We start from the raw sequence: 19,272 nt of genomic DNA on the forward strand, positions 1-19,272 counted from the left end.
ACTGACCCTGACAAAACAGCATAGGACAAATTCAGTTTGTATCAAGGAGTTAAAACATCAAGTATTAACTCCAGATTACCTCCAAGAATTTCACCTTGAATTGTTTTAAGTGAATGTGTAACCAAACGGAAACACTGAGGCCGAGCGACATTTTTTGTTTTAAATCAAAACTTGGATAGTTGTGCAAGAATATTTATATGATCACCGGGGACTTGAGAATAATCACAGTGATTGTTATAGATGTGATGATGGTGTGAATGATAGTAGCACCAGTTAATAATATACAAATACATTTAAACATACATCCAGGTAGCACCCCTGACAGTTTGTGTGTGTGTGTGTGTGTGTCTGTGTGTGTGTGTTTGCGCGTGTGTGTGTTTGATTGTGTGTCATCTGCATCATGCACGTGTATTCCTCAAACACTTACTGTAACATAACGCCACCTGGTGTACAGAAATGTAACTGGAGCTGTAGACAGAAGTCGTGCAGTGTTTAAGGGATGTGTGTGTGTGTGTCTGCGTGTGGGGTGTGTGTGTGTGTGTGTGTGTGTGTCAGAGATCAAGTACCTGAGAACAAAATCACTGCTTGCTGGCACCACCTGAAAAGTACGGTGGCCGAGAGAGATCAACGCAATGCAATTTAAGAAAACAAACGCAAATCGAAAAAAAAATAACACACGAGCACATTAAGTAAACAACTTCATAAATTTGACGACACACACAAATACAGAAACACACTGATCTGAGTCCTCACTACAGCGATAGCATCTGCACAGGTGGGACCGGAAGTGCTTCTTTTGTACAGCCTCAAGGTACGATGGGAGAATAATGACGTAGGTCCCATGGTTATTGGAAACTTTCTATTAATCGTCCATTAAATCACGATTTAGTTTAATTGTTGTCTTATTTCGTTTACATTTTTTTCTGTGTGCATTTAGTGTTATATATACTATAGTTGTTGTGTTGTTGCCAATCACTCAGTCTTCTGGAGCATGTATGTGGTTTCTGTGACACCAGTGTTTACTGGTTATGTCCATTAGTGGGCAGTGTGCACTAAAGCAAACCTCATGATTGCACTCTATTCTTCCTTTACATTTAATTTTCATAATAAAGCAAAATCTATTGGAATTGTAAAGAAAGCAAACAAATATTCTTAAATCTAATAAATTTTTCTCTGTTAATCACAATGTGTTTGAGTTCATAATAACAATATATTCTAAAAAAGTTTAAACAACACTGCAGCAGCTGGTAAAGTAATGTCAGAGTTTGCTCACCAAAATAAAAGCCCCCATATGTCAGGCTGTAGATGCTGCACTGTCCCCGCCCACTGCATCTGACAGTATAATACTGGGAGCTATGGATGTGGAGGAGGTGGTTCTAAGACATTTTACTCTATTAGGAGTTGTACATGAAACTTTTTCCTCCTCTTCTCCTCCTCCTGCTCGTTCTCCTCACTGCAGAGCTCGTTGTCCGGCTCCTCTCCTCACAGAGCCCGCACCAGGATGGGAGCTCTCCCTGCGCAGGGGCTGTTCTGGATGGGTCTTTTGATTTTTACTGGGATATCAGACGTTTGCGGTGAGTTTTTTTTTTTTTTTTGGTGCAGCCAAGAATATATGAAGAGTAAGACACAGGATGCATGTCTGGATGTCTGGAGGTTTTCAGACTTTACAGTGATGTTCTCAAAGTGCCTGCTGGAAAGAATATGCTTGTTGCACCATAAATACAGTACTTTCCATAGGGGTGCTAGAAGTACTCAGATCATTATAAGTACAGTATAGAAAATGCCCAGTGCAATTAAAGGTACTCCATGTAAAATTGTTCTTAAGTAAAACTACAAAGACACAATTAGGCACATGATTCAGTTATGACTGTCTGGTTGTTTTCAGGCTTTAAAAGTGATGTTCTCAATGTACTTATTAAACAGAATATGCTTGTTGCTTGTTAGCGATGAGGATTGATGGATGAAGCACAAGCATTCGTTGTTCAGAGTATATGTTTTTCATCATATAGGCATAGTGATGAATACTCAGATTCTTCAAGTAAAAGTACCAGTACAGCAGTATGAAAAAACTCATGCAAAAGTACTGCTTGTACAATTGTACATGAGTCAAAGTAGAGAATAATTTGCAGCTAAATGTAGTGAAGGATAAAAGTACTTGTCTAGTTGGATTATTTAACTTGATAAATGTTCATCTGACATGTAACTAACCAAAAGTAAAAAAAAGGAGAAAAGTACAGCATTCCCTCTGAATGAATGGCTACTTCATCTACTTCAAAGGAAACCAAGTCATTGTATTATGGATTTAATTTAAACAGTCACAGTACAAGATAATTCAGAATCTGGTGAAAGTGTTTCTCTTCATTTGTGGTAAACATGAACAATTTGGGGGAAATGATTTCTCTTTTGGTTCCAGCCTCCAACGTCTGCACCTCCCGAGGAGCCAGCACATGCAAACAATGTTTGGCTGTGCACCCCAGCTGTGCATGGTGCGTCCAGGAGGTGGGTTTCTTTTCCACTCACTTCATTGAGGCAATTAGCTTTCTGCTGGTGCAGGGCGGTACAGATCTCCCCATCAGCCTCCTAATCTGCTTGAGATGAATGTGTGCAGATGTTTTATCTTTATTCTTTTACTGAGAACATGAAATAGGTTGAATGGGACAATGTACCCAATAATCCATTGGCTTGTGTTTGGGCTTAAATCTGATTTATATCCCCTAAGACACAGTGACTGTCTTTCTTTGACGGTCTGCATTTGTCTGTCAGGACTTTGGTCAGGGAATTGCCAGTTCTTCCCGCTGTGACCTGAAGAGTAATCTGGTGGCGGCGGGCTGCGCTGCCTCATCTGTGGAGTCTCCAATCAGCAAAATGCAAGTGATCGAGGACCGGCCCCTCAGCAACAAGGCAGCGGGGGCCACACAAGATGTCACTCAGATCAAGCCCCAGAAACTCCACATCACGCTCAGGCCAGGTCGGCTCCTCAGTTTGGTTATGAGGGATGGAAAATAAATCCAGTGAACATCAAGTGAAGCTAGAAATGTAGATGTTTCTCCCCCATGTTTCCCCAGATGATGCAAAGCGCTTCACGGTGAAGGTGCGTCAGGTGGAGGATTACCCCGTGGACCTTTACTACCTCATGGACCTCTCCTACTCCATGAATGATGACCTCTTCCGCCTGAGGACGCTGGGCAAAGGCCTGGCCGAGGCCATGAACCGCACCACCAGCAACCTGCGCATGGGCTTTGGGGCTTTTGTGGACAAGCCGCTCTCGCCGTACATGTACATCTCCCCCAAAGAGGCCGTGAACAACCCCTGCTACAGGTAAAAATAAATACCAGGTGGTATTGGGGCCATCATCAACGGTGTGTCATGCGACTTACTTGAACAGTACAGAGGAAAACGATACAGATAAAAATATGTGAAATAAAGTAATTTCCTAAAATGCCAAACTATGACTTCAGCACCAAATTAGCCTAATTTACCTGTTCCTCGTCGTTTCACAGGAATCTACACCCAGATGTCTTTGTAATGGAAAGTTTATTTTGGTAGCTGCAGTGTTGTTTGCATACTGGTGTTGATTTGAGAAGCTGTTTATGTCTGCGTGTGGAAAGTAGCGTCATTATGCAGATGAGATCACTTTAGTGAGGACACCTTTAAACACAGCGTTGCTCAGCGAACACAGCACCTGTTAAAGGCTTAAAGTGGCTCCCTGGTGCTTGGTCAGCTGCTACGAATCAGCCGCAGGTAATCGTACCCTCTGCGGGGAAACACTAGTGTCCCTGAGCAAACTGCCACAACCCCCCTCGAGTCATTTACTCCCCCATTTACTCCCCCGCTTACACACAGTCTGCAGATATCCAGCCTCTGGGAATGTTTGGATAAACGATAAGACAAGTGCAGAATTTGGATTTGGTAGAAATACAGATAGAAAGAAGGTTTCAGGCGATAGAAAATATCTGGAGGTCAGGGAAGTGAATGAGGATTCACATGGACTTAGGCACCGACTGACCTTTGACTAGACCGAATGATGAACGTTATTGATGTGGGTCAATAAATGTTGCTGCCTCAAAGGAATTATGGGAGGGTATTGTCTCCTTTCCTTTCATAAAGGATGCTCCAGTGTCTTCTTAGGTGAAGCAGATAAGAAAGGAAGCAGTGAAGCACCTTTTTCTTCAAAGAATTTGATGAGCTCTTATCTTGGCTGCCACTTCCGGGTGATGTCAGCAAGTTAAGGAGACAATTCAACCACAGTCTTCCCCAAATTCCATAACAGGAAGTGTGACTCATTGAAACCAATATTCAATAAAGCTACTAAACAATACTAGAAAATAACCTATAACTGAACTTGTTTATATTATGAAGCTATTATGCTGTCTTTGATTATTTTCCATTTTACAGATGATTATTTACAACCTCAGAAGGTCACTCTGATAAAACGTTACCAAAAATTGTCCTCTAAGTTTTTCGTACATTCAGACTCAACAGATGCACAAGTGACCGATCTCTGTTTGATTGACAGCATCAACACCACCTGTCTGCCCCAGTTCGGCTACAAACACGTTCTGTCCCTGACGGAAGAAGTGGGACGCTTCACAGAGGAAGTGAAGAAGCAGATGGTGTCCAGGAACCGAGATGCCCCGGAGGGAGGCTTTGATGCCATCATCCAGGCTGCGGTGTGCGAGGTGGAGAGTCAAGTGCTCACACACACACACAAAACCAAGAATCTGGTTTACTAACCTTTTTCTCCTCTGGCACGCATTTGTACAAATAAACATTTCAGGAATTCCAAAAACTAGATTAAAAACAATGATGAAACGAATCAGCGAGCGCTTTGCTTGTTTCAGATGAGCGTCTGGCAAAGTGCAAATTAAAAATGATATATAACATTTCAGTTCTTCTTCTCTCTTTTGTGGTTTTGATGGGAACCAGGAGCAGATCGGCTGGCGTCCCGACGCTTCCCACCTCCTGATCTTCACCTCGGATGCGAAGACTCACGTGGCGCTGGACGGTCGCATGGCAGGAATCGTGCGGCCCAACGACGGGCAGTGCCACCTCAACTCTGACAATATTTACAGCATGTCAACCACCATGGTTAGTGTATACTGTAAGTGTGTGTTTGGTGCACATATTGCAGACAGGGAGGATGTGAGAGTGAAGCCGAGACAATGGAAGTCTTTGTATGCAGCTCTGCAGAAGCACGAATAGGAACATTTCAGTGTTTATGTGCTAACCACGCTGCCTCGTTTGGCCCCACAGGATTATCCATCTCTTGCACTGATCACAGAAAAGATGTCGGAGAACAACATTAACCTCATCTTCGCTGTCACCAACCCTGTGGTTCCTCTGTACCAGGTCAGGACCGCTGCACTTCACACTGTGCACATTCAGCCCCTCATACACAACATGCTGGCTGTGCAGCGACCCATTGTGAAAAGTAGAAAGTCACATACTAATGTTTTAAAGGGAAAGATGACAAGTCCCAGTGTGTAGTCAGCAGCGTTTCAGCTGCAGTCCTCCAAACCTCACTGGTTTTACAATGCGATTCTTGGATCCTGCGTTGGAAGAATGGAAATTCAAAAATGAATCACTGTTCATACGCAGCAAGATATGAACCCAGATTTTCCAAAAACTTTCACCATTGCAACCAAAAAAACGAATATGAAATATATACTTTTCATTTTTTTAAACAGACCAGTGTGAGCAGGGTGTGTCACACTTCTGTAGCTTCACGAGGTTGTGAGAACTGTGAAGGTTTTGTTTAGCTCTGACAACTTTTAGTTCAGTTACGAGAATCTGTAGTTTGACTTGAGCTGCTTTTCCTGTAATTTACTTTCACATTTACCTCGGTAACAAAGAAAATAGAGGGGAAAAAACTCTAAATCTATGTAATATATTGTTATAGCATACTGGATAATGTAATGATGGCTATATGTTTACATTTTTAAGCAGAAATTGTGGATAAATATTGATTGAGTATATTTAGTCACTATGAACAGGTTTTTGACCCATTTGAAGGTACGTTTTATTATATTGTCACATGCTTTTACAATTTATTGCAGGAATAAGTTGAATATTTTATATATATTTGTAAGGTGTGGCTGTTAATGGTTCATAAATGATTTCTCTGACTGTTATGGACGTCTGTCTCTGTCTTGTAGAACTACAGCGAGCTGATTCCAGGCACCACAGTAGGAACTCTGTCCAACGACTCAGGCAACGTGATTCAGCTCATACTGAAGGCCTACGCTGTGAGTTACACACACACACACACACACACACACACACACACACACCAAGGCTAGACAGTGTTTGAGGAGATGACATGTGCTTGTTAACACACACCCTGTCTGAGTCACAGACGCCGTAAAGCCAAAGTTGGCCGAACAGTGAGGCTGACCATATGCAGGAGATTGCTGGCTGCACTTCATTTTTCATGTTACTCAAGTTTACTCTGCAGAGATCAGACGAATGAGCTAAAAAAGTATTTTATTGTGCGTCCTGCCTGTTACCTTGTTGCTTTTAAAGGTGTATGCACAGTCGTGTGTGTTAATATGTGCACTTGTGTTTGTACATCCAAGTAAACACTGTGTAAGAATGAGTCTGCGTGTAATTGGAGAAGGAAATTATTTAATTACAGTGCAGCATGCAGACATGGGAAGAGGGAAATTATTATAACAACTGCAATATAATTATTATAATTTACCAGTTGGAATAAATTATTTTTGCAATGAAGATAGAGTTTAAAATAGGTCACTCACCTTTCTATGTGCATGTGTTGTTTTTGTTTTTTTGATGTTGGCAGAAAATCCGTTCCAAGGTGGAGCTGGAGCTCCAAGACGTCCCGGAGGAGCTGTCTCTGTCCTTCAACGCCACCTGTCTGAACGGGGAGGTCATCCCGGGCCTCAAGTCCTGCTCTGGGCTCAAGATAGGAGACACGGTCAGCTGAGCTCCACTTACTTCTTCTGGGATTCGGAAAATGTATACACTTATCTAATAATCTACTCAATTTAAACTTCTTAAAATGACTTATACTTGTCTATGGACAATTTTCAGCAAAATATGTTTAACATTCAGCCCTGAAGAGATTTTTCTGATGATATGAAACTAATTTGATATATTCTTCCAGTTACTGTGGTTTCTTTAGAAGACATTAAGTCAGCTTCCTATTAGAAGATCATTAAATATAAAAAATAGGACAAACAAGGACTAAAACTCAAATAAGATGGCTTGTATACAATACTCTCAGCTCTCAGGCCAATTTTCTCACTATCGGTCTCTGAGGACTAGAGGCCGTCACCACGTCTTCATTCTTAAAATAACAACTTCCATGTGCTATTTTTCCTTCTCTTTTCGGTCTCTTTCCATTTCCCTTCTTTCTGCTATCTACATGTTCCGTTTCTTCAGATGATGGAAAGAAGTGGATCAGCACCGTCTCTGAACTTGTTCTTCTCAGTCCATGTTTTCATTGTCTTTCCACACTTCTCCTGCCAGCTCCATTTAGAGTAAATTGCTGTGAGGGCTCTTTCTCAGTCCCTGTTTTGCATTTTTTCTCTATCACAGCCTCTTTGGCTCCTTTCCTTGTTCTCTCCTCACTCCAGGTGACATTTTTTGGCCTCCGCACATTTCTCTCTTTCTTTCTTTCTCTCTCTCTGCTTCAGCTCCTCTTGTTTCTTCCATATATGGTCGTTTCAACAGATGTGGTAACTGCCCACTTTTGGACGTCCAGATTTGGATGCAATGTTGAACGAACAATTACTTTGACTAAATACATATGGAGGCAATCTCTATGTTATAAGTATGTGCTGTATCAGCCAACAGTGATTAGATAAAACCGAGAACTAGAGCGGCTTTTAAATTAACATAAAACGCACCATTACAGTGCCTTTACATGGTAGTTAATCCACACCAGGGAGATACAGAAGTTTTAAAAGTTACCATGGTTCGGATTTTCAGATCTTTTTATCCACATACAGTTGACATAGTACAACCTTGATTCCCCCTGTCGCCCAGGTCTCTTTCAGTGTGGAGGCCAGAGCTCGCGGTTGCCCCAAACAGAAGAAGAAAACCTTCATCATCAAACCCGTGGGCTTCAAGGACTCCCTGTCCATCACCGTGTCCTTCGAGTGCGACTGCAAGTGCCAGGCCAAGGCCCAGCTCGACAGCCCCAAATGCCACCAGGGTAACGGCACCTACGAGTGCGGCATCTGTCTGTGCCACCCGGGGCGCCTGGGGCCGCACTGCGAGTGTGCGGAGGGCGACTACAGTCCCACGGAGCAGGACGGCTGCAGTGGCCCCTCGGGCACTGGGGGGCCCCACTCGGCCATTTGCAGCGGCCGTGGAGACTGCGTGTGCGGCCAGTGCGTGTGCCACAGCAGTGACTTTGGGAAAGTGTGGGGCAAGTTGTGCGAGTGTGACGACTTCAACTGCCTGCGCTACAAGGGGGAACTGTGCTCAGGTAAGATGAAGTTTATTTAAAATGGCAGGAAATAGTGAAAAGTGTCTTGTTTTCATTGGATTCAACTAATCCATTGATCATTGGAGCTTTAATGAGATCAAATAAGATTGATATGGCTTTTTAAAAGTTTGATCAGGAGATTAATATAACTCTCAGACACAAGTCAAACATGCCTGTGGTGCCAGCAGTGTATCATAGGACAGCGATAATAAATCTCCAGGTCTAGCTATTTCCCACTGTTACCAGTCTAAACAAAGCAGCAGCTTCATATTGAACAGTTATATATCATCTCATCTAACTCTGGACAAGAAAAGTATATTCCACAAATATGAAACTTTTCCTTTTACATTATTTGTACACGGCAGCCGGGTTTGGGAGTCCCCTTCACCGCACTGACTCGCCACCCACCTCATCTGGGAAGAATTACAGAGAATAACAAAGCTCCCTTCTGCCCGGGACATGGGCTCCATTCACAATAAGCAGAATGGTGTGACCTGCAGTGTGTGTGTACGTGCATGTGTGTGTGCATTTGTGTGTGCCTAAACGGGACCTAAATCTGTTAACACATTAGGGGCAGATCTTCATAAAGTACATCATTAACTTTCAAGGTGAAGATGAAGAAGAGAGGTTTTAAAGTTAGGATGAGCTTTGGTTTAGGTTTGGTATAGTCATGATAAGTTTAGGTTATGGTTAGGTTAAGGTTTGGGTAAAATGCAAGTAGTATTGACAGGTAATGTTAGAGTAACTCTCCAGAAAATGTATGTAAGTGAATGTGTGTCCTCTTAAGTCATGGCGACGTGACTCTGTGTGCGTGTGTGTGTGTGTGCGCCTGAGCTCAGGTTCTATGTTTTTGTCATCCGAGCCAAGATTCTACACCCCCGGACTTCAACAGGATTCGAGCACAAAGAAAACTTTCTAGATTCAGACAGTAGCTTTCTCCAGCCCGAGGGGACTCTCACTTTTCTGAAAAGTTTCTCCGGTGCGGTTGAAACCTTTAAACAGCGGCCCTGAGTTTGTGTTTGGTAAAAGTTTGGAGCTTTAACAAACATCCTCACACTCCCTCCTCCTCTGTTACACGTGTTATTGTTGAGGAAAACATAACAGTAATTAAAAACAAGCAAACAAATCAATGCGAATGAACTGAGGATATTTTACTTGACCATTGCTAATTACCTAATTGCAAGTTTTGGCGCTGACTTCCACATGCTCCATCACATACATGTCTTACCCCCACCCCGCTGATCTCACAGAAAAAATGTTTTGCTCTATTCCCCAAAGGCCATAGATTAACATGAAAATACCTCTCTGCTTAGTCATTGGCTGATGTGGTGTAATAAGGCTAAAAATAAACCCATGTTTGGGCAGGAAAGGGGCTCGTGGGAGAGTCCTGGAAATGTTCCCTATGTGAAACATGGATTTGCTGTCTTGAAATACCTGATTCTGTGCGAGGACCATTCTTCTCCACATAGCGGTCTAATTAAAAGCCAGCGGGTCCTGTGGTCATGTGGTAATGACGGTTTGTTTGTGGGTCATCTTTTATCCTGCCAGACTCTTTGGAGCAGCTTCCTGTCATTGTTTATCTGGGCAGCGATAGGCCACAATGGGTTCTGCAGTGTCACTCTGCGTATTGGCACACGCACATACAAATTCATGTAACGACAACAAACCAAAGCGCACAGATTTACTCACACATGCACTGAGTCATGCAGCTGGAAATAAGAGCCCTCCAGACACCGCAGGCACACAATGATATGGGTTTTGTGTCTTGCAACAGATGCAGGATCACTTCTGCTTTTCCCGTGTTGGTGGTCGAAGCCACTGAAAACATTTGAAACATATGTAAAGGATGTAAACACGTTGTTAGTGTTCAATGAAAACATGGTGCTCCGTAGTTCTAGCGGCTTTACATGATTTTTAAATATGAACAGTAGAAATTGTTGAAGATAGAGTGGAACCCTCAAATAAATATAAACTAGGACAGCTTTGTATAGCTCATGACGGAAAGAACAAGGTTGTGAATACTGGCAGTATGTGTTCTGTCAGGTGGCTGGGCCCAGCCTTAGAGAAAGGGTGAGGAGTTCAGACATCCGGAGGGAGCTCGGAGTGGAGCCACTGCTCTTTCATGTTGAAAGGGGACAGATGAACTTGTTAGAGCATCTAGTTAGGATCCCTCCTAGGCGCCTTCCTTTGGAGGTTTACCAGTCACCCCAGGGTCGACCCAGAACTCGCTGGAGGAACTACATATCCCATCTGGAAATCGGAAGGCCTCTGGACCGCCCAGGAAGGGCAAAATCTAGAGCTAAAATCTTGCTAACAAACAAACAAACAAACAAACCACTGGACAGGGTTGAAAACATAAGCTCCTTGGCAGAGGTTCACGTGTCGCTGCATCAGTCTGTCACGTCAGGCTGAGCGTTGAGGAACTAACTAGCTTTAATGAACAGTTTGAACAGACTGAGTGTTACACAACAATCATGTCAACCACTAAACACTACTGTTGTCTCCCTCACTCTTTCCCAATCATGTCACACCCTCATTTTCACCCAGATTTATAAACTGTCCTTGCTTTTAATTGGTTGCTCGATTCCTCTTTTGCCATGTACCACCCGTACATCTGAGGAAATGGAAGTTATATGAGTAAACAGTGTTGATGTGGCTTTGTCAGAGGATGTTCATGTCTTCAAATCCACCACATTTTGGTGGGTTCATAACCACATACTCATGCTGTGCCAATGATGCAGAACTTTGGTTTAAGTTGAGGTGAAGTTAAGTCAGTGAAGATGACGAACATCTCCGGATGAATGAGGGGGATCTAAAGTCATTTTGATGGTTAAAGGTCAAAGCTAAATGTTGCTGTTACCTCAAAAAAAACGATATGGCCTCATGAACGCGTTATCTTAAGAACGCCTCCAGAGAATACATTCAATTTGGCACAACTTCTGCATCTTTGCAGCTTCAGTCTAAATGTATTTAGACTGAAGCTGCAAAGATGCAACCACGAGGCAGTATTTTCAGTTTTTGCGTATTTCATTTGTATGTTTCTTTCTCTGTCCCTCCCAGGCCATGGGGTCTGTAACTGTGGCTTCTGTCAGTGTGCACCGGACTGGCAGGGTGAAAACTGTAATTGCTCCAGACGCACCGACACCTGCATGTCCAGCCTGGGTCTGCTGTGCAGCGGCAGGGGCCAGTGTGTGTGCGGGGCCTGCGAGTGCACCCAGCCCGGTGCATATGGGGCCACGTGTGACAAGTGCCCCACCTGCCCTGACGCCTGTACCATGAAGAAGTGAGTCCGCTTACAGATTTCATATTTATGCTTCTAGAAACTGCTGCTTCAACTAAACTGATGGAGTTTCTCTTCCTGAAGGGAGTGTGTGGAATGTAAGCACTTCAAGAGGGGCCGCCTGTTTGAGGACAACACCTGCTCTCGAATCTGCAAGGATGAGATTGTGCTTGTGGATGAACTACGTGAGATGTTTAAAACCATAAAGAAGTTAAATAGTTGAAATCAGTGATTATATCAAGTTTATAAAAGTTGCCCCCTGGAATTTCAAAATAAAACAAAAATATGTTGCTTCCATCTTAAGAAAGTGTTCATTAAACAATTGGATTTTTCTTGCAGTGCTCCATGATACGAACGCCGTGAACTGCACGTACAAAGACGAGGACGACTGCGTGGAGCGTTTCCAGTACTACGAAGACTCCAGTGGCAAGTCCATCTTGTTCGTCGTCAAAGAGCCAGGTAAAACAAAGATCCATGCTTCCTGGATATCTGACTGAAAAAGCCTAACATTTAAAGCTGCTCGAATCAATAATTCAGATTAAAATAAAAGGATTAAATGTCGCCTGCTTACGCTGCAATCTGCTCTCCAGAGCATTTAATGGTCTTTCGCCTCATTGTTCTGGTTTTACAACCGACAGTTTTACTGTTTTGGGCACGGTTTTACTGTTTTACTTTACTGATTTGCTTATTCCAGTAAAAAAGTTCTGATAAAATGGCTGTGCACTGCCGGCTGAGCATCAAACCGCAAGCAAACAAGGACTATATTTTATAGGTGTTGGTCATAGTGAAGCGTTTAGTAGCTATGGAGCCTTTTATTCCCTCTAAAGAACTGGTGTATTAATATAAAATAAAGACTTGAAAGAGGAATCACTGTTGGAGTATTTCCAGTTTTGTTTACAGGTTGTTCTACTGCCCCCAATGGCCCAGTTAAATATATCCATACTGCTTTGAGTACAGAAACTTGTATATGCTGCAAATAATCATAATTATATAACTGAAGGAAGCTTTGATGACAAATCCAGTTCAATGAAATCCACAAATACATAGAAAAAAAAACTATATTAGTAATACCAAACATCCTCACCCTGTGAAATCCCTATGTTCAAGTTGTCATTCCCCTGCTGCACGCCCTTCATCTGCTCATTAAGTGTCCAGATAGAGAGCGTGGGGTGGGGGGTGGGGGGGGGGGGGGTGTAACAGCCCTTTAATGACCACCAGTGCCCGCAGAGAAAGTCTGTCCCGGGGCCTGCCTTTTTAATGAAGGTGTGTGTTTAATTAAGACACAACTGGGTTGCAGAGAAGCGCACCAAGAAATTTGCCTTGAACCCGGTGCACCCCGCCGTGTCGAGGAGGGTCGTAAACAGTGGCCCACCTCTCCTCCAGCAGCCCGCTGACTCCACACATCCTCAGGAGGAAGGCGTGAGAGGGGGAGAGGGGGAACTCGGTAAGAGAAAGACAGAAACATGAAGCTGTGTTGTGCAGGAGAAAGAAGAGACTCCCGTAAGTTGACTCAGCATATGTCTGGTAATGTTGCCTGAACCAGCTTCATCATTCGTATATACGTCATTATGATAAGGATCAAAAGGCTCCGTTGAAAAGCAGGAAATATAAGAATGTAGGAATGAGTAGAGAGGAAGAGCAGCAGAGCTTTGATGTTGCCTGTTAAAGTTCCCCCTGGTTCCCCCCATAGGTTACCTAACTGCTGCTGTACACATATGTATGTACATGCAAGCACACACTCACACTGTGACTTCAAACCAGTACGAACAACACAGAAAACAAACAAACAGAAAATCGCGTTACCTACGACCTTGCAGGTGAAATAAATAATAAAAAACAATAACTGATCCAGTTCCTCATTGTAAGATGCCTAATAACAAAGTAAGTTTTTAGGGAATCCATCCATTTATCCATCCAAATTCGGGATTGACAATGAGTAATGACTGACGTAACTTCTGCTGAAACTCCCAAACTTAGAAACAACTAAATCATCATCTGCAGATTTAAAATAAAGAATTACTCCTCAAAGGTTTGTACAGAAACATCAAATAGTCTGTCGTGGATTAAGTTTTCCAAAACGACTACTGATTGGAAACATGACAGTGAAAACAAAGAGTGATTATTTAATTTTATCATACTTTATTCCTACCTTATAATTTGTGTGTTTAATGTTTATCTTTACAATTTCAACATAGTTTTGTGGTAGCAGATTCCAGGGTATAGCTCGATTCCTGTTGAGTTTTTGCCCGACCGCAGTGAGGGATGGGAGATTTGTGGCCTGGCAGTGTGAGCTTTCTATTTTTCCACTTCAGCCCATCATCCTCTTCGCTCTTTGGTATTTTGAAAAGTCCCATTCTCTTGTGTTCGTCCCTGTTGTGCTGCCGTCGTTCTCTTGCATCACTTCACAGATTGGAAGTCATGCTTGTAGAATGGGCACACTGGGTTCGATGCTGCCAGTGTCACAGGTGGCCATATTAATATCCTCTGAAGTTCATTGGTCGATCAAAGATACGAGACTAGGAGGAAACAGCGTTATGAAATAAGCCCTATCTTCCTCTGTGTGTCTACGTCTCTCCTTCCTCGATCTTATTCTCTTCCTTCTTTCCATCCAGACTGCCCGAAGGGTCCAGACATTCTGGTGTTGCTCCTGTCGGTGGCGGGGGCCATCTTGTTCCTTGGCCTGGCAGCTCTGCTCATCTGGAAGCTGCTGGTCACGATCCATGACAGACGGGAGTTCGCCAAATTTGAGGAAGAGCGCGCTCGTGCCAAGTGGGACACAGTGAGTGAATTTAGTTTGAGGTGGCATCTACTGCAGGATGGTGTATTTGTATAATAACACTAAAATTAGGGTAATTCATTATAAAATTATATCTAATAAATGAAAAATGCCTTAAAAATCACTCTGTGGACTCACACACACACAAATACGCACAGACACACACCCAAGGCCACACACACTCTCGTTTTCTGTAGATGTTCTTTATTATTTCTGCGGCATGCTGTTACTCCCAGCAGAACAAAAGGCAGCCAACGGAAGGGCTGGGTTTATATCAGCTAACGTTAATTAGCCTTTACTGGTAATGGGCCTTTTTGTGGCCTCAGACACAACCACAGGCCAGAAACCACAAAGAATCACTGTAGAGTTATAGAATACTCACCGAGTAATGGCAGAGAAACCTAGACTGTTTTTCCCTTACATTTTCTATTGTGTAATTTAGTAGGGACTTAAACGTGTCTTTTCTATAATCTTGAACAACAAGAGAGTATTTTATGTTTGTTAAACTGACTATAACGTAATTCTCTATGTGTGTATCTGACAAACAGGGACACAACCCTCTCTACAAAGGAGCCACCTCTACTTTCACAAACATCACATACAGAGGAAAAGACTGACGCTACTGAACAAGGACGAAGAAATAAAGGACGAAGAGGAAATAATGGACTTTGTGGGAAGGCAGCGAATCATGTGCAGGCCTCTACTGTCACCTGACCATAAATAATAATTATTTGTGTTTGTAAATATGTAGAAATGATTCTGAGGACACATTTTTATCAGGGATTTGTCATAAACGTCCACTTATACTACACTGACAAGTAAGATATTGTGTTGTGTGATTGATTAAGAACTGTTTTGTTGTTGAGGACAGAATAAAGGTTTGGTTCACCCAGACTTTCAGAATGTCACTGTATCCAGCCATGTATGTTGTTTTTATTTGATTTGCCTGCGACTGAAATATATTTTTTTATCTTGTGCATTTAATATATGCACCTTAGTCCAAATATCTCCCTCTTCAGCTTTGCTTAAAGCATCCAAAACGGCAACATCTCTTCCCCTTCCCAATATTTATAAGTTTTCATTTATTCTTTCTGATAAAGCTTCCTTCACAATCATTACAGGTGTCCAGGTGTGAGATGTAAAAGGCAAAGATAAGGATAAACTATTAAAAAAACTAATTTTTCAGATATGGTAACAAATCAATGACATGGCGTCTGAGATGTAGGGACAACAGTGGGTCATTTTTATCCTGTTTTGGTTTAAATGTTGGAAATTTCCCCAAGAAACAGACAAAGATTCATAACAAGAGTTATGGTTTTCCTACAACGTGCATTGGAACATGTTCAGGGCTTTCTGTCTGTGATGCTCTGCTTCCATCTCCTGGACTTAAACTGTAAGTGGCCCCTACTTATCTTTCTGCAAAGTATTATCTAACACAGAGTAAGATATGCAAGATGGATTGCATCAGCTGAATTATGCAGGGGGAAGTGTGTTTGCAGCGTGTGTATGCAGAGTTGGGGGCGGTGAACCGGCAACAAGAGGTTGCCGGTTCAATCCCCACTCTTCCCCATCTGCATGCCGAACTGTCCTTGGCAAGATACTGAACCCCTAAATAGCCCCTCATAAATGTTGAGTGTACTAATTATAAGTCACTTTGGACAAAAGCGTCAGCCAAATTATTTGTAATATCATTGTTAACCAGCAACCATAAAAAACAGCTGATTATTTTAATTTTTTTACAGAACTCATAAATAATACATTGTTTTCCCCGTCGTTGTGCTCAGAGTGTTACAAGTGGCAGTTTTTAACTTAGACAAAGAACCAGAACCATTTGAACCATTTCCAGATTACTCTTGAATATCGTGAGAAATATCTAAAATAAGAAAAAAATGTCTAAAATAATATAAAAGTGATGAGGGGAACCTTGAAACCGCTTGGGGCTAGAAACTGCCAGTAGTTTTCCCGTGTGCATGCGTGTTAAAGGTAGATGTAAAAGAGGTTGAGCTAGGTAGAAAAACTCTCAGGGCTTGGATATGTAGTTTGTATGATGGGAATTTTTATTTTCCCAAAAAGAAGGCCCAAAAGGGCAGAATTAATAATGAAAATATTAAATAAAACAAATACTTTGTAAGAAGAAAAACAAATTGGCATAATAGCCTAAACTATTTATTGCAATAACAGTCAACTTTACCACATTCGCTGGTTGAGAAACAATTTCTTAGGAGAGTTCTAAGACACACACACACAGAAGTACTATTCACCCACCACCCTCCCCCCCAGCACTAGCAGTAGGTGGTTATGAGTTTAAACTTAAATAGGTCTCAATTGTTTGTGTGATATTTTATAATTATAATTTTTTACATATTCTGCATTACTTTGTCATCTTCCCCATTCAGTTGTAGCCCCAGTTTATAATGATTGTTATTGATCACCATTACTTTAACGTTCTCTCAACATGTCAGCTACATGTCTGTACATTTAAGTCATGAACATTATATATTGATGTACATATGGTTCTGAGACCAGACAGACAGACATTCTAGACAGTCCAGACAGACAGTCAGACCGTCTAGACAGACAGACAGTCTAGACAGACAGTCCAGACAGACAGTCCAGACAGTCTAGACAGACCGTCTAGACAGACAGACAGTCCAGACAGACAGTCCAGACAGTCCTGACAGTCCAGACAGACAGTCTAGACAGACAGTTTAGACAGACAGACAGTCTAGACAGACAGTCCAGAGAGACAGTCAGACCGTCTAGACAGACAGAAAGTCTAGACAGACAGACAGTCCAGACAGTCTAGACAGACAGTTTAGACCGTCTAGACAGTCCAGACAGTCCAGACAGACCGTCTAGACAGACAGAAAGTCTAGACAGACAGACAGTCCAGACAGTCTAGACAGACAGTTTAGACCGTCTAGACAGTCCAGACAGTCCAGACAGACCGTCTAGACAGACAGAAAGTCTAGACAGACAGACAGTCCAGACAGTCTAGACAGACAGACATTCAGACCGTCTAGACAGACAGACTGTCTAGACAGACAGACATTCTAGACAGACAAACTGTCTAGACAGACAGTCTAGACAGACAGACTAGACATACAATCCAGACAGACAGTCCAGACAGTCTAGACAGACAGACAGACAGACAGACAGTCTAGACAGACAGACAGTCTAGACAGACAGACATTCTAGACAGTCCAGACTGTCTAGACAGACAGTCCAGACCGTCTAGACAGACCATCTAGACAGACAGACATTCTAGACAGACAGACAGTCTAGACAAGCAGACAGTCCAGAAAGTCTAGACAGACAGACAGTCTATACAGACAGACAGTCTAGCCAGACAGTCCAGACAGTCTTGAAAGACAGACAGACAGACAGTCTAGACAGACAGACAGTCCAGACAGACAGTCTAGACAGACAGTTTAGACAAACAGACAGTCCAGACAGTCCAGACAGACCGTCTAGACAGACAGAAAGTCTAGACAGACAGACAGTCCAGACAGTCTAGACAGACAGACAGTCAGACCGTCTAGACAGAAAGACAGTCTAGACCGTCTAGACAAACAGTCTAGACAGACAGACAGTCCAGACAGTCTAAACAGACAGACAGTCAGACCGTCTAGACAGACAGACAGTCCAGACTGTCTAGAGAGACAAACTGTCTAGACAGACAGTCTAGACAGACCGTCTAGACAGTCCAGACAGACAGTCTAGACAGACAGTTTAGACAGACAGACAGTCTAGACAGACAGTCCAGACAGACAGTCAGACCGTCTAGACAGACAGAAAGTCTAGACAGACAGACAGTCCAGACAGTCTAGACAGACAGTTTAGACCGTCTACACAGTCCAGACAGTCTAGACAGATCGTCTAGACAGACAGAAAGTCTAGACAGACAGACAGTCCAGACAGTCTAGACAGACAGACATTCAGACCGTCTAGACAGACAGACTGTCTAGACAGACAGTCCAGACAGACAGTCCAGACAGTCTAGACAGAGAGTCTAGACAGACAGACAGTCCAGACAGTCTAGACAGACAGACAGACAGTCAGACCGTCTAGACAGACAGCCTGTATAGACAGACAGTCTAGACAGACCGTCTAGACAGACAGACATTCTAGACAGACAGACAGTCTAGACAGACAGTCCAGACAGTCTAGACAAACAGGCTAGACAGACAGACAGTCCAGACAGTCTAGACAGACAGACAGTCAGACCGTCTAGACAGACAGACTGTCTAGACAGACAGTCCAGACTGTCTAGACAGACAGTTTAGACAGACCGTCTAGACAGACAGACAGTCCAGACAGACAGTCCAGACAGTCCAGACAGACAGTCTAGACAGACAGTTTAGACCGTCTAGACAGTCCAGACAGACCGTCTAGACAAACAGAAAGTCTAGACAGACAGACAGTCCAGACACAGTCCAGACAGACAGTCCAGACAGTCTAGACAGAGAGTCTAGACAGACAGACAGTCCAGACAGTCTAGACAGACAGACAGACAGTCAGACCGTCTAGACAGACAGCCTGTATAGACAGACAGTCTAGACAGACAGACAGTCAGACCGTCTAGACAGACAGACTGTCTAGACAGACAGTCCAGACTGTCTAGAGAGACAAACTGTCTAGACAGACAGTTTAGACAGACCGTCTAGACAGACAGACAGTCCAGACAGACAGTCCAGACAGTCCAGACAGTCCAGACAGACAGTCTAGACAGACAGTTTAGACCGTCTAGACAGTCCAGACAGT

General features: G+C 43.0%; 1 protein-coding gene across 1 annotated transcript; it reads left to right on the forward strand.

Moving 5' to 3' along the window:
* Positions 1-1,390: 1,390 nt before the first annotated feature.
* Positions 1,391-15,338, forward strand: LOC128426351 (integrin beta-3). The gene is made up of 15 exons (XM_053413190.1): positions 1,391-1,574; positions 2,414-2,499; positions 2,764-2,968; positions 3,066-3,318; positions 4,517-4,679; positions 4,927-5,088; positions 5,254-5,349; positions 6,156-6,245; positions 6,800-6,934; positions 8,008-8,452; positions 11,513-11,735; positions 11,817-11,917; positions 12,072-12,191; positions 14,345-14,511; positions 15,057-15,338. Exons 1-15 carry the CDS (start codon positions 1,502-1,504, stop codon positions 15,123-15,125), a joined length of 2,388 nt encoding a protein of 795 aa, XP_053269165.1. The 5' UTR covers positions 1,391-1,501; the 3' UTR covers positions 15,126-15,338.
* Positions 15,339-19,272: the final 3,934 nt, after the last annotated feature.

The sequence above is a fragment of the Pleuronectes platessa genome, chromosome 21, assembly GCF_947347685.1.
Source record: "Pleuronectes platessa chromosome 21, fPlePla1.1, whole genome shotgun sequence".
Lineage (NCBI taxonomy): Eukaryota > Metazoa > Chordata > Actinopteri > Pleuronectiformes > Pleuronectidae > Pleuronectes > Pleuronectes platessa.

Excerpts from the sequence above, each read along its gene's own strand:
- LOC128426351 (XM_053413190.1), top strand. The coding sequence starts at position 1,502 with ATGGGAGCTCTCCCTGCGCAGGGGCTGTTCTGGATGGGTCTTTTGATT. Across the intron at positions 5,350-6,155 it reads CTGTGGTTCCTCTGTACCAG|AACTACAGCGAGCTGATTCC; the intron begins GTCAGGACCGCT and ends TCTGTCTTGTAG. Across the intron at positions 11,918-12,071 it reads TGTGCTTGTGGATGAACTAC|TGCTCCATGATACGAACGCC; the intron begins GTGAGATGTTTA and ends TTTTTCTTGCAG.